At 41.0% G+C, this 16,368-nt stretch overlaps 1 protein-coding gene across 3 annotated transcripts in view; it reads left to right on the plus strand.

Moving 5' to 3' along the window:
* The window catches only part of MRTFB (myocardin related transcription factor B), a 1,455,416-nt gene that overhangs the window by 674,210 nt on the left and 764,838 nt on the right, over positions 1–16,368 (plus strand). For all 3 annotated transcript variants that reach the window (XM_044089410.1, XM_044089411.1, XM_044089412.1), the window contains exon 2: positions 14,202–14,267. In XM_044089410.1, coding sequence (XP_043945345.1) covers positions 14,202–14,267 — 66 coding nt within the window. The remainder of the gene's footprint in view (positions 1–14,201; positions 14,268–16,368) is intronic.

Genomic DNA, 16,368 nt, shown 5'->3' on the forward strand with positions numbered 1-16,368 from the left:
GGAGCTCAGAGATCCACCTTGGGGAGTGGGGTGCTTCACTGAGGGAGATGAAGAGTACACTGCAAGACCAGCAAGTTGGCCTGTTCCCTACCTTTTCACTCTCACTGTTGGGGGAATGAGTGAGCTTATTGGGCTAAGTCAAGAATGAATGGGCCACAGGGCTCTTGCTTTGCCTAGGGATGCTTGACTGTCATCCCACAGAATAAGTGGGCTGACTGAGTTCAGGTAGAGTTGCCTTTAGGCTGGTCCTGCAGAGAACAATGTAAAAAAGGAACAAACTTCTTTCCATGATGAGTAAATTGAAACTCATGGGCTCCAAAAGTGAACTCAGGAGGTTAAACAAAGAATTTAGGTGCAAAATCAAATCTGCCAAGGCTAAGTGTAAACTGAAAATCCTCAACTCTGTCAAGTGCAACTAAAAGGCCTTTTTCAGGTATACCATAAATCTTAGAAACAGTCGCTGGCATTATACTGAACTAATACACAACACTAACATCCACTCATCCCATGAAGTCATAGCCAGCATACTAGCAGATATTAGTTTGGGTTTGTAAAAGGAACCCCCTTACTTACTTAATTTGGTAGACTTCTTTGAAAACATTATTCCAGAATTAGATGAGTTCATGTTTATCACACTAAAGACCTTGACTGGCCAAGGCCTTTGATACCATTCTTCATTTGGACATTATGTGACAAATGAATTAATCTAAATGTAAACCCTTAAATAACTCACATGATAGCAAAATGGGTCACAGACAGAACTCAGTCAGACTAATACCAGGACCTTTGCTGTTTTCTGTTTACATCTGTAATGTCAAAGCTAATGTCTGATGTTCTTCGTGTTTCTCTGTTGCAGTCATTACATTTGGGTAATCTGCTTGCAGGTTGCCCTCAGTTGGCCTGATTAACAAAGCCTTGGGTCCTGCGTTGGTTGCTGTCCCTTCTTCCATGATGTCAGGTCGTCAGGGGTATAAAACATGCAGCCGACGCCATTACATCAGTCTTTCTTGCCATGCGGTGCCCAAAGCAGAAGCAGTTCGCAAGCGCAGGTCAGCCGACTCCTGAAATTTTCATTTTTGAGTTTCAGAACCGAAGTCTTCAACTAAAACCTAAGTACCCCATTGGGGAAACTTTTTCTTGCTCCTTACCGATGTCAGTAAAAGTTAATAATTGCATTACTTGTGGAAAGCAACTACCTTATAAAGATTTTCATTCGTACTGTATTCCTTGCCTAGGCCCTGACCACGACATACCTTGCTGTCAGTTTTGTGCTTTATTTAATCAACGCACTATCCATCATCGGTATAATTTTGCCTCTAAACATTTTGTTTCTTGGTTTAATTATCCAGAAATGTTGTCGGTCAGCCATCCAAATACCGGGATTCCGAAAAAATGCAAAGATAAAGACAGAGACAGGCCGCCGAGGTCCAAAATTGCCGATATGCTTCTCCAAAGCCAGTCGCCAGTACTTAGTGAGGCACTATCGCAGCCTCTGATACCCACTACCTGTGATTCACAGGCTTCTACTGAGACCCATTCGGAGTCCGGTATGCCGCGAGATGCTTCAACTATGGAACCTGCGGATGTCTCTACCTTGGATGGGTCAGGAGCCGCTGAGCAGGCACCGGCTTCTGAAGATGTATTCAGGCCTATGGACTTGCATATTAAATCAACACCTCTTTCATTAGTAAGGCCTAAATCTTGATCCATGTCTAAAAAACCAATGCCCTGGCTGCATGCTCAGGCCCCTATGCCTAAAAAACAAATGATAAAAATGGCTGAAGATCTAATTACTCTAATCAGGGGTAGCCACCCCCCTCCCCCTTCTAAGAGGCCTAGGTCTGAGCTTGATTATGAATTTTCTGATCAGGATTCTGTTTTTTCTGACTCTTCTGATGACCTGGATTTGTCCTTACCTACTTATGAGGATTCTGATGCAGAGGACTCTATTCCCTTTGCTTCCCCTCCTGACAATTTTTCTTTTGGGGAAACCTTACATACTCTAAGGGAGCATTTTCTGATTCAAAAAAGAGGCTTAGGGATTTCCTTCTCCTACCTCAACATAGGCATTTGGCTATTCCTCCTGTACTAGGCATTGTTGATGATGCTTTCTCGAAATCCAGTTTGGCCCCTGATTCCCTGCCTTCTGCACCCAGTAAACCTGACAGATACTACAGGGTCACTGAGTCCCACAAGTTCCTTTTCGAAAATCCTATTGCAGATCCAGAGAGTATTTCACAGGGGCCCAAGGGCATTAATGCTTCTACTGCTAAAAAAAAAAAAAGAAATCCTACCCCTTCTGATAGAGATTCGAGGGTGCTGGATAGATGGGGTAAAAGGTTTACACTTCAGCAACCTTGGCCATTAGAGTTTTAAACTGTCAATTTCATATGTTAAAATATCAGCAACATGTTATTGGACTGTTTAAACAGAAAATGATGTTGATTCCTGACTGTGTGGAAAATAAAGACTTACAAGATTTAATGCATTCTGCTGAACAAGTTCGAAAACATACTTTGCAATGTGGTTTTGATTCTTTAAAGGCCTCTTGCAGGGCTGCTGTTACTGGGGCTGTGCTGAGAAGGCATGCTTGGCTTAAGGAGCAATCTTTGCCTGATCATGTTAAAGCTAAATTGTTGGATGCTCCTTTAAATCAGGACCGCCTGTTTGGCAACAAGGCTGAAGAAGTTCTTAAAAAGATGGAAGATAAAGCTAAATCTATACAAACTGTTAAAGATTGTTTTACAATTTCAGCCTCCTAGATTTAGTAGGCACTGGCCCTCTAAGAATTGGTCCTTTCCAGCCCCTTCCAGGTCTTTTCAAGCCAAACCCAGACACAGCAAAAACTCCAGGTTTCAGTCTCAGGGGATTCACAGAACTAAGCAGTGGGGGGGCCTCCACTTCCAAGTCTGGGAATAACAAGACTCCCCCCTATGATAAACTGTCTCAATGACTTTCTTTTAAAGTTTCCAAGCACTTATCTTCTGACTGCCCCTTTGGGGGGAAAGATTGCTCTTCATGCAAAGAACTGGGAACTCATTACCCAGGACAAATGGGTTTTTAATATAGTGTCCCAGGGATACCGATTTCACTTCCACACGTAGCTAACAACCAAGTGGGTGGCCAGACCTACCCCCAAATCAGTGGGCAGAAGCTCAAAAACAAGTACTTTCTCTCTTAAGCATGGGGGCTATTCAACTGGTACCAGAAGAGGAAAAGGGACAAGGTTTCTACTCGAGACTTTTTCTGGCACCCAGAAAAGACAAATCATGGCATTCTGTCCTGGACCTGTCTACTCTAAACACCTTTCTGGAGATTCCAAAATTCAAGATGCTGACTCTTCACCAATTGCTTCCTATGCTAGGCAAAGACACCTGGTTGGCAACACTAGATTTAAAAGAAGCATACCTGCACATCCCATCAGTTCTCTGCACTGCCCTTTGGCATATCTACTGCATCCAGGGTATTCACAAAGTGCCTAGCTCCAGTTATTGCATTTTGCAGGCAAAGAAGTATTCAAATATACTCATACCTGGACGATTGTCTAATTCAGGCAGAAAGCTAGGACATACTTTTGAATCATCTGGCCTTTTTAAGAAGGGTTCTAACTTGTCTGGGGTACACCATAAACGAAAATAAATCACAACTGGTACCCTGTCAACAAATTACATTCCTGGGAGCAAGCTTGAATACAACTTCCCAGATGGCTTACCTCATGCCAGAAAAGCAAATAAATTTGACAACCTACTTCAAACAAGTGGCCACAAAAACCCTGCTATCTGCAGGACAGATACTGCAAGTCTTGGGGTTCATGGCCTCCTGCATTCTTCTAATTCTATATGCAAGACTGCATATGAGGAAACTACAGTGGTATCTAAAAAGCCTATGGAGTCAACTTTCTCACAGCCTAGAAACAATGATTCCTACCATTCGTTGCCTACGCCTAGAGTTCCTTTGGTGGACAGAGGCCTACCTTTCACACCACCCCCTGCCACCCAAACCCTAACAACAGATGCATCAGAATATGCACTGGGGGCTCACCTGGCAGGGAAGTGCATTCAGGGCAAATGGAACCCAAGTCAAATGCACCTGCACATCAATCAAAAAGAAATGTTAGCTGTACAGAATGCTCTGACAGCCTTCAAGGACTACATTCTTCCAGGACAACTAGTGGTAAGGACGGACAATACCATGGTTATGTGGTATATAAACAAGCAGGGGGGTACACATTCTTACCCCCTCTGCAGACTAGCCATGGCATTGTGGAACACAGCCTTGAACTACCAAGTGCACCTACTAGCTCAATTCCTGCCAGGAAAATTAAATACATGGCAGACAGACTAAGCAGAAACCTCATGGACCCACACGAGTGGAAACTGGAACCAAGGATTTTCAACATGTTGACAAGTGAATGGGGGAGCCCAGATATAGACCTGTTTGCCTACCCCCACAACTACCAATTGGACAAATTTTGCACAAGGACTACCTACAAACAAGCTTGGAAAGTGGATGCATTGTCCTTCAGCTGGAAAAACCTATCAGTCTATGCCTACCCCCCACTGCCTCTGCTCTCCAAAGTACTACTAAAAGCCAAACAGGACAAACCAAGGATGATTTTGATTGCTCCAGACTGGCCGCGCCAACACTGGTACCTCCTCCTGCGCAGTGTGTCACGGTTACCTCCATGGCACCTGCCTCAGACTCCTTCCCTGCTGTCTCAGCAGGAGAATCAGATTCTGCACCCTCGGCTTCCAACACTGAACCTTGCAGCCTGGCTACTTACTTTACCTTACCATTCCTCAACAAACCTGTGATGGATGTCATCTTAGAGGCAAGGAGGCCTAGTACTAGAAAATCTAATGCTGAAAAATGGAAAAGATTCTGTGCCTGGAACCAATCTCAAGGAATGAGCACAGCAGCGCCCAATTTACCTCAGATTTTGCAATACTTAACTGAGGTGCTTCACAAGGGCCTGTCTTTTTCCTTCATTAAAATCCATGCCTCAGCCATTTCAGCTCATTATAACACAGAACCTCTCCTCTTCTCTCATCCACTGCTCAAGCAGTTCCTCAGAGGGGCCAGAAATTTGAGACCACCCAGGAGAGCTCCAATCCCTGCCTGGGACCTTAACTTTCTATTGGAGAAACTCACTCCTTTCGAGCCAACTGCTATTGCAGACTTAAAATTTCTTTCTTGGAAAACAGCGTTCCTTTTAGCAATCACTTCAGCTAGAAGGATATCTGAATTACAGGCCCTTATGGCAGTGGAGCCTTTCATCATCTTTCATGTGGACAGGGTGTCACTCAGAACCAATCCATCCTTCATGCCCAAGGTAGTATCCAGTGTGGCTCTTAATCAGTCCATTCATTTGCCATCCTTCTTTCCCAATCCACAGAACAAAGGGGAATGGATACTGCATTCCTTGGATGTGCACAGACAACTTAGATTCTACTTGGACAGGACTAAAACTCAAAGGAAATATGAACAACTGCTGGTAGCATTTGCTACAGGTGCAGAGGGGAAGGCTATTTCAAAACAAACCATTCCTAAATGGATAAACCATTGCATTAATTTCTGCTATACGCACCATGGAAAACCTATCCCCCAGGGGAGCAGACCTCATTCCACCAGGGCTGCATCTACTTTTACAGCCTTTCTCAGAGGCGTTCCTACCAGGGACATCCTAGAAGCTGCTACCTGGAGTTCTGTACATACTTTCACCAAGCATTATCATTTGCCAATTTTCTTTAAATCCAGAGCTGGCTTTGCCACTGCAGTCTTGCAGGGCCTTATAGCTGGCCCTAATGCTATCTAAACTCCTCCTCCCAACCATAGCTTTGGGAATCTACCCAAATGTAATGACTGCAACAGTGAAACACGAAGAACATAGTACAGTTGTGTACACTTACCATAAATGTAGATGTTCGAGTGTATTCACTGTTGCAGTCCTGGTTACCCTCCCTCCTGCCACCTAACTACTTTTGGCTATACCTCTACTTTCCTTTACTATGCTTAAAAGCCTTTTTGGTGTATTTGCTTTTTTGTTGGAGGTATACCTTTGTGTTTTTATGTTTAATTGCTTCCCATTAGGGGGGCACCTGACATCTGGGGTAAGAAAAACTGATGTAATGGCGTTGGCTGCATGTTTTATACCCCTGACGACCTGACGTCATGGAAGAAAGGACGGCAACCGATGCAGGACCCAAGACTTTGTTAATCAGGCCAACTGAGGGCAACCTGCAAGCAGATTACCCAAATGTAATGACTGTAACAGTGAATACACTCGAACATCTACATTTATGGTAAGTGTACACCACTGTACTTTTTTTGGCTTGACTTGCTTAGCAGATGATTGCAAAATTGAAGCTGTTGTTTATTCACTGAAGGACTCCCAGATCTTTCAGTAGGGCCTACCACATACAAGCCTGTCCTAACAGGACCATGGTCTAAAGCTAAATATGAAGTGTAGTATCATGTCCTTTGGAAAACATGAAAATCCATGCACTTGCCACATTAATCACTTCTGCCTCAAATTCAGCATGGTTATGTGGACCTGGGCACTTTTGTAGACCACAAACTTTGCTTTGATTGCCAAATATGTAAAGTCATTAGAAAATTATTCAGTCTAACCAAAATGATTTTCAGTGGTATATTCTGTATGGACAAGAATGTTGTCATCCCTTTCTTCTCTTTCCTTATTAAGCCCTTAATAGAATGTAATGTATTTGGCATGTGTCTGTCCAGACTAGATTTAATTGTTTCTTCACTATGAAAAACAAGGGCATCACTAAGAAAATCAATGGCATGAGTTCTGTGAGATACACAGAATGCTATTAAAGCTCTCGTTCCCTCTCTCTTTTTCTTTTTCTGTCTTGTACAAACTCCTTCTGGGTGACTTCTGTCCCAGTCCTGCATGACACAAAACCTGTAACACCATGAACACTCACTGAAGAGACCTAAATGTATGCCACAAGATAAAAAGAGACCTGCTAGTGAGATAGATACTGTTCTTAGTGAATTCCTCTCCTCTCCTGTACAACAGACTTCCATTTTTATAGCAAATGAAGTAGTTTCTGACAATATTCAACCCAGCCTAAATGAGTGGATGGATACCTATAAACTTCACACTAGGTCTGGCTCCCCCACTCCCTTATAGAAAGAGGTAGTAAGTAGTACAAATTGCAGTGGCTAGGCTACAGATGATCTGCCTGTTAATAATCCATGACCCTATCAGCCTGTGAAGACATGCATATTTCATTTCCCCCTCAGCATAATCATAGCTATTCTGTTTGTATTGCAGTACCCTGGTAGAATGGAGCCACAAGTGATGTAGGGTGTGTAGAAGTTGCTTCACCTCCCTGCATTGTTAATGCTGCAGACATCACCTGTGTCATAGGTTAGCACTGTCACCTTGCAGCAAGAGGTTCTCTGGTTCGATTCTCATCTGGGGTGCTTTCTGTGTGGAGTCTCCATGTCCTCCCTGTGGGTGTGTGGGTTTCCTCTGGGTGCTCCTGTTTCCTCCTATATTCCAAAGGCATGCAGTAGGTGGATTGGACATTCTAAATTGGCCGTAGGTGTCAGTGTGTGTGCGCGAGTGAGTGGTACAGATAAACTACCGTGGCAGGGCTAGCCACTTGGCAGTGTAAGCCATGGCTTGAGTTGATTGTCACTGTTGAAGTGACACCCCGACCCCATGTGCAAAATGGGAAAAAGGGATTGAGGATGGATGGATGGATCCTAGTGGCAGTCATTGAAGTTTAGGATATGGTTGGTCTCTATCCATAAGAACAGCGGTGCTCATCTGTGCTGTGGGTTGGTTCTGCACAGAAAGCAACTTCTGCTGTAAATTCCTACCTGTTAGCCACATGACCTCTATATCTACTTAAGAAAAATAAGTCAAGTGTATGTCAGATTTGCTCAATAGTGTCTGTGCCAGGCATATATTCCTGTTCTTGATGGCTGATAGATACATTGGTACTTGGTTTCTTTGTGCTGATATATTCTCCCTTGTTTTGTGTCCTTTTTATCCCTATCTAACCAATGTTTCTTAGTTCCTCTTCCAGAGGTGCAGTTTAGTAAAAGTCATTACTTTAGTTTTTATTTATTTTTTTGCCTAACGTGTTCAGTAGCACTGTTTCCAGTGCATGAGTATTGGCATGTATTAATGATTTACTGGATGTGATGACTTTTTTATCTGTCTTTCCATTTTAGCTGCAGGTGGCCAAGTTACAATGTCTTTCACCATGTACTTCTGAAACTGCTGTTTCTAGTGTTTGTGTCATTAAAACTGTTATTGCACACTACCGTTGTACTGTGTGACACAGGAGCTGTGTTCTCCTGGTCTACCTTGAAAAACGGCTTTTGGCCTAAAAGGAGTTTCTTGAACAGTAAAATATTTACACATGTATGTATGCATATACATGTGCTTGTGTTTGGTTTGATTTGTTATGGTAGCCAACATTGTATTTGTTTCTTGGTTACTCAGAAGGTTCTCCTTGGTAGCATTGTTCTTTTCCTTTATTGTTACCCTCGTTGTATGTCTCTGCGTTCATACCCCTCCCAAAATCCTCTAGAGCCTTCAGTCTTGTTGGACATCGTGTAATGTAACATTGACCTTTCACATTTTCTTTAATTCACTGAGGTTACTCTTCAGAGTAGAAAGGTTCTTTGTCTACAGTGTTTTAGCTAGAAAGAAAAGTCAAACAATTGAAACTGTTAAATTCCATCTTGACATTCATTAATTTACTTACCTTCTTGTTGCTAAATGTGCAACAGATATCCCACTGAAGGCAGATTTTTTTGGCATCAGAGAGGTTGCTGAAGGTTTAAGGCAGTGTGTGAAAAAATGATATGATAGTTTGAGAAATGGTTTATTTCCCTGAATAATTATTGGTATGAAAGCCTAAAGTAACATGACTTTACTGATTAAAGCATGTAGTGATGTTGCCACTTGCCATTTCCCAGCTATGATGATTGTTCGCAACTGCGGAAAAAAATTTGTTTAAGGGATTTTGAGGGGCATTAAAACCAAGGACATACCTTGCAAAGTCTAGCAGTGAGATTTTTTTTTGTTTTCTTTTATTTCTGTGAATATGTGCACATGTGGACAATGTATATATATTTTTGTCTGCTCCATTGTGTATGGTTGTTGGGCAGCAGGAGTACTGTTACAGTTCCTGTGCTGAAGGTTTTGCCCTTTAAACCTCTTCTCCTCTTTCCTTCTTTTCAAAAATGTCAGAGTGGGGCAAAGCCTTCTAGCTCTCCAAAAAAAAAAAAAACCACCAGTAGTTATGATAGTGATAAGTAACACTTTTTCTATGCAGCATATATGCACTTTCTTAGTATATTATTAATTACGTGGTCAGTATGGGAGGGTGTATATAATGGACATTTTGCATTTGTGAACCAAACAAAAGTATTCACTGGATTGTATGATTTTCATTGAGATGTTTGACTGCATGTAGAAATGCTGATTTCTTCTGCCACAGGTTTATAGGTTCATAGATTCATAAGTAAGTACTGGGCTAGCTACCCCTGTGGGCCATTTTAAGCCTAGCCAGTTTTCTCTTTTTGTGTTCAAAATAACCTGTCCAATTTGGTTATAGATTGGCCTTGCCTTTCCCATGGTCAGTAATCATATATTACTTCTATATATGTGTGTCTGTCTAGTTGTCTTTGTTTGATGGCCATGCTGTCAAGGTTGGACCCGTCTGTCTACTCAACTTTCTTTTCTTTTCTTCCTCAGTGGGATGTCCAAGTGGGAAGAACCCATTTACATTGAAGACCTGGGGAGATGAGCTTCAGAAATACACAAATTACTAGGAAAAAAGTCCACAATGTAATAATTACTGCAGCGAAACAAGTGCATGTGTAGGAATAAACAGGGAATGAATGGAAAATACAGGTGCATTTTCAACAATAAATAAGCAGCAGTTGAAATTCATGTGTACCGTATTTACACATTAAAATTATTACTTTCCATTTTGTATTACTTCAGTAGTTGTACAATGTCTAATAAAAACAAGCGTCAGTGTACTGTACATATTGTACATGTGATGAAAGATCTTCACATTGACTGATAGAAAAAGTCACAAATAAGTCAACAGTAAACTCAGTGTCTTAATTGGGAGATGCAAGAAAATGCATATACACAAAGCATGCCCAGTGAGAAAGAGAGAGAGGGAGAGAAAGATGCAAGTTAGAGGAACAGATATGTATAATAAATATGGTGGAACTGGTTGACAGAGGAGATTTAGTGTGCCACCTATATTTTAAAATGATCATTTGATAAAGATAAGCACTGGTTAACTGGGGAAGTCCACTTGGCACACAGTCCCTTTTTAGGGGCAACTCGAGTAATGTCTGTTTAAGAGACTTGCTCATATTGGTGGTTAGCTAAGAAGAAATGTGTCTTTTACTTTTTTGTGTGTTTTGGTGGATGAGTATGGTAGCTTCACCACACAGGTTATCTTTGTGGGCATTTTTTTTTTTTTTTCATGTTGTAGTGTTTTTGGGAATGACTCTTGGTGTAATTAGCTAATGTTGTACTGAACAATTATGCAAAAAGCATGTATTTTGAGAATTGTTTCTCTTCAAATTGCAGTGGTGAATAGGTCTTGTGGGAAACAAGTTTATCTAAAAATGCTTTAATGCTCCGTTTTTAATACCCCCCACTCCTGAACAGTCTATAAATCATTTTATCCCTACTTACCGGTTTGTTCTAGTGCTGAGTACATGACAGTGAGACTCCAGATATTTTGCTCTTTTGAGGCTGGCTGTTCTATTTTTTATGCCTTCCCTCTTCAGCTTGTACCATCTTGCACAAAGATACATTGATATGTGTGTGAGCTGTGGTGGGACAGTAGCCAGCAGATCTTTTTAACACCTGGTTGCCTAGCAAAACTGTTAACACAAAAAATCTGGACAAAGCCAAAATTAATGGAGGGAGTAAAGCACCAGAAATAGGGACATATTTTAAATATTGCTCTTATAAACTTAGAAATTCGCTAGAGTAAAATGTTTTGTTACCATGCATTTTCAGAAGCTACAAAGTGTGAAACTCAAATGCCTGTCATTATTTAGTGAATTTAATCCTCACTGATTTGCCACAAAAAAAGTCCAGAAAACTAAAAATGTTATGAGGAACAAACCAAAATATGAGGTACAAATCTGGACAATTGAGGGGTATGCCTGGTTGCTGATGAGCTTCCAGTCTGCTGGAACTCATCTTGCTGGCAACAATAGCCTTATCCTTCCCTTAAGTAGAACACAACTGGCCTTTGGCTGCTTAAGCTTTTCTCAGTCTTCCTCCATTCCCAGCTTGATGTGTGGCAGTAGGCTTCTGGTTCAACTTGGGTTTTCCATAGCACAAGCAAACAACCTGCCTAATGCCATATTAAATTAATAAATTTCTAAAAACTCTTATTTTAGTTTTTTCTTAACATATTGTTTAACATCAGTAGTGCAGGTGTGGTAACAAGAAAATGACTTCCGATATCCACTGTAGTATGAGATGCACATTGTTCGTCTACAAAATGCACTTTACATTTTGAGTAGTTTCCAGTTACCTTTCCACAGACCATGTTCCAATGTTTTTGTGTGTCTTGTTAAGTTGTGCTTTTCTGAAATTATTTGTTCCCTGTTACTCTGAGCTGTCAAAACAAGATGTTTCAGCATGCCCCATATGCCACAAAGGCACCAGTTTAGTCTTGGTTTGGAAAATGGCAGGGTGTCAAGCACTGGCACATCAATGGAGCCAAGTTTTTTATTGACCCTTAATTTGACAGTGGAGTTTAAACAGGTGACTACTGCCTGAAGGGCACAGAGACAGCCCTATAAGTGATAATCTGTATGTGGTCTCTTCATCACCAGGGAATTGTCTAAATATTGGATATATGCCTAATGGACCTGTCCCTCCTTTGAAGAGGAGAGCAGTCAGTCTGCCTATTCATATGATCCCCAAAACACTCAGACTGCTGTTTGAATTTAGATCATCAGAGTTACAAATTTAAATATATCCATTCCACTAGTACTGTGATTGTGGTTTGACACTTTCATTTATTTGCTCATGTATTTAAAGTCTTGGTTACATGGTTACAACCTTCTAGGCTTGACTGTTTGTTTTCAGGGCAGACCTAGGACCTTGATTATAGGGAAGTTGCACCGTGCCTATGGCGTATAGAGCAGGATTTGTGTTATTCACAGCTCAGGGCCTTAGCGTTGCTGTCCTGCAGTGAAACAGCCTATTAATGCAAACACACACACGCACTAAATATAATTTTGACAGGACACACTAGACTGCCAAAATAAAAACAGAGCAGCTGGACAAACTGTACCATTCTCTGCAACAAACAAGGAAGTCAGGAACAGCAGAGATAAATGCTCAAGTTTCCACATGTTCCTATTATCAAAACAATTGTTTTAATTAAGCTTCATTAACGAGAAGGAAATCCTAGTATTACAATGTAGCTTCCAGGTTGTGGTTACAAAAACAATTTTATTAGCTGCATAAAAAAACATTCTTAACTCTACTTGTTCAGCACCTTCCAAAAATACCAGATGATTTTACTTCCTGGCTGATACAGTGTTTTCACAGGAAACATAAAACCAGACACACTGCACATCAAAGGTGCATTTGTGTGATTTCATAAACCACAAGATGATGAAATTTAGGACTTCTTTCTGTCTGTTGCTTTTGTACATTTTCAAATGTTGATTGTAAAATAATGCTGCTGGAAAATAAGCAGCAGTGTAAACAAAAGTTTAAAAGGACAGCTGGGCAAGTATACTGTTAAAGTCCACACTGTCAAGAATTAAAAACAATGAAAAGGGTGAGACATTATTTTGTAGAACAGTGAGTTTTACTCAGGATTGCTGAAACCACAGAGTAATACAATGCTGGAATCTACTTGCCTGTTTTTTAATGTGGATTTCAAAGTTTTTTTTTAAATATCAGAAGTGTTTGCCATGTTTTTCACTGAAATGCAACCTACAGCAAAGGTAGGCACATGATTATCTGGTGTCTGTGTACATACTGCCCCCGAACTGAACTGTTTTTTAGCTATAAGTTAAGAAATGGTTGGGCCAGATTCTTTTATGTACAGTATAGGTCTCTTCATTTATGTTTATCGCACTTTCCTTTTTCTTCCAGACCTCCGTCAGGCCATTGCTTCTTAGGCCGATCTCTTTCTTAAGGGGTGAGAGAAGCAGCAAGGAAGGGTACAGGCCAACTGTAGGCTGTAGGGGTGTTGCTTAGGTCTTTCCTTGTTCCCCTCACCAACTTCAGTGACACAGGGATACGAGGGTCCAAGTGCATGCATATGTGCATGGATGTCCATGTCCCACTTGCAGCTTGTCCTTTTGGAGTGGCCAGCCCTGCTTGTTACTGTGAGGCCACACTTGTAACCTCCCAACTGTGCTTTCCATTGGGGTGGTGCTGCCTCAGGAAGAAGGTGAGTCAGTTAGCTACTGCTCGTCACTTCATACCATGGGCAACCTTGTAGCACTTGTGCAGCATAGGTTGACTGCCTCACCCCTGTCCTAATGGTCTTTCTGTGAGTTCAAGTCCATCCATCCACAGTGCATTTTCCCATTGGATCAGGGTATCACTTCAGCAGTGACAGTCATCTAGAGTCAAGGTTCACACCACTGGGTAGCTAGCCCTGCCAAGGCTGTTTTTTCATAACGCACATTCATAGGCGCGCACACATCTATGTCTAATTTGAAGAGTCCAATGCATCTGCTGAATGCCTTTGGAATGTGGGAGGAAATAGGAACACCGAAAGGAGACCCACATGAACACAGGGAGGGCATGCAGACTCAGCATAGAAGGCACCCCAGCCGAGCATCAAATCACAGAACCTCTTGCTGTGAGGTGGCAACATTCTGAACTGCATGACTAGGCCACCATTTTGTGAGTTCAAGTATTTATGTATCTTTTTCATAAAGATTAGCTGCTGTTCTAAGTACCAAATTCTGGCTAATTTCCACTACCATTAGCAGCATTTAAGCTGCCCCTTCCTGGATCTGACAAGTTTATGTGTTTGTTTCTTGCTCTTACCATGTGCCAAGCATAGCAAAACTAATAATAAAGTGGTCACAGTGCTTTAGAAGTATGACATGCTTCTTGTAAGTATTTAAAGTGGACTTTGTAGCAGTTGTCTTCATCGGGTACTAAATATGTTCCTTTTTTTGTCTTGCAGTTCTTCAGCTGAGACTGCAGCAGAGACGCACAAGAGAGCAGCTGGCAGAGCAGGGCATCATGCCGCGTAAGTTTACTCACTTCTATGCAGTTGTGCTAATGGAGAAAGGGAGGAAATGTTTAATAGAGAAAATGCTTTCATCTGTACTGAAATCACAGTGGTACCTTGTAGTTTCTAAACTACTGTGTACAAAATGTTGTAAATGAACTCAGTACAACTTTTCTAAATAACTTAAGTAGCCTTGCACCAACTAGAAGGAAGAGACTAAAAACAAATAATGCAATTTGGCTATCCAAAAAGAGTAAAATGCTTATGCAGGTTAGAGAAAAATCATGGAATGAAAGGCAAAAATATAAAATACCTCAAAATATTGAAAACTTTAGAATGGTTCACAATCATGCTAAAACACTAATAAATAAAGACAAAAAACTATACTGTATTAATTTTCAGAATAATGCTAAACACTACCCAAAAAAATTTGGACATCCATTAAAGAAGTCTTGCATTCCAGCCAAAAATTAAATTCAAACTCCTCTCCTGATAACTCACCACTCAAAACTGTAATATAGTTCAACTCTTATTTTATAGATAGTATAGCATCTCTAACCAAGGATTCTTCAACATCTAATCCCAACCCTGCTCAACAGCCACATATCACCACATTCACTTTCACCTCCAAACAAAATTTAAAGTACTCTCTCGATAATACAACCATTGAAGTCACTTCTCATAGCAAATTATTAAGGGTAATAGTGGATGATAAGCTTCCGTTCAACCTGCATGTACAAAATTGCATAAGAAAAACTCATCAAAAAATAGGGATGCTTTACAGAACCAAAAACTTTCTTACTGACACAACTAAAACGATACTTGCCTACTTATCTCCTTCCCAGACTTTTTCATGATGCTCCCATTCATAACCTCCAAGCTTCACAAAAATTAAAACTTGAACAATGCTGTAACAAAGTTGCTATGTTTGCAGTAAATGCCCCTTTCAGAACCCACCACTGTGTAGCACTAAAAAGCCTAAATTGTTTAAAACTGACTCATCAACTGACATATACACAGCTTCTTGCCACCTATAAAGTTATTCAGCATCCATCTGCCTGTCCAGCCCAAAAAACACATTCTACACAACTATGTTTCCAGTCGGTCATTGCAGTCTAGTGACCTCTGCTGGGCATTGTCTGTACTCCTGCAAGGCTGCTAAGGGCTTGGAACTCTTTACTGTATCCATCACGTCAGTACCCTCCCTCCCATGTTTAAAAAACACTCTAAAAGACTTCATAGCTAAAAATCTAACTCTGTTCTTGCTTAAAACCAGGATGAGCTGTGGAATGTTTGAGTGAAAAAAATTGGGTAGATTGTAAGTAATATATAATGTTTGCAACTGAGAGTGTGTCAGTATGGTTTGTGATATAAAATGCTTGCAGCCGGGATTGTGTCGGTGTGATTTGTTTTCATTTATGTAAATGTATATTTGCCTGTGTAGTAAGTGATGGTTTAATAAAGATGTTTCTTGTTTAAAAAAGGCAGGAATTGAATAGTTTATGTAATATTGCTTAGGTTATATGAGATATAGTAATATATGTGAAGTGTAATCTTTGATGTCCTTCTATTCAGTGTGGCAGTATTCTTTACATATGGGCAGTATTCCGCTACTCGACCCGACATCCAGCTTGTATACAAAAGCTTCAAGCTACTGCCTGTACGTGGGATGTCGCACATAAGCCCCTAGAATATCAGCCATAAAAGGGACGTCCACATGTACAATCCTTAGAACTTTTTTGCCGCCATTCGGAAAGGTTGACTCATACATTTGGTCCGCTGTTGGAAACTGAGTTTTGTTCTTCTGCTTCAGGTAAGTACCCATCTGGGGATTTATTTGTTTCCTTCTGCCTTTTGTTATTGTTCATGTCATCCAGAAATTGCAAGTGTAGGTGTAGAAGGCAAATTCCACATAAGGATAGTCAGGAACTCTGTTTGTTTTGTTTAGGGCCTACCCATGACCATAGGTCCTACTCTGTCAGGCCTTCGTCCCCAAGAATTTATGTATTTATCTGTCTGCCTTAAACCTATATCTGGAAAGCCAGAGGCTTAAGCGTTTGGCTAGGGAATTGATGGAGGATTCCGTGAGTTCCTCCGAACCGTCCTTGGAGAAGAAGGT

This window comes from Protopterus annectens, chromosome 12.part0 (assembly GCF_019279795.1).
Source record: "Protopterus annectens isolate FY-2018-M chromosome 12.part0, PAN1.0, whole genome shotgun sequence".
Taxonomy (NCBI): domain Eukaryota; kingdom Metazoa; phylum Chordata; order Ceratodontiformes; family Protopteridae; genus Protopterus; species Protopterus annectens.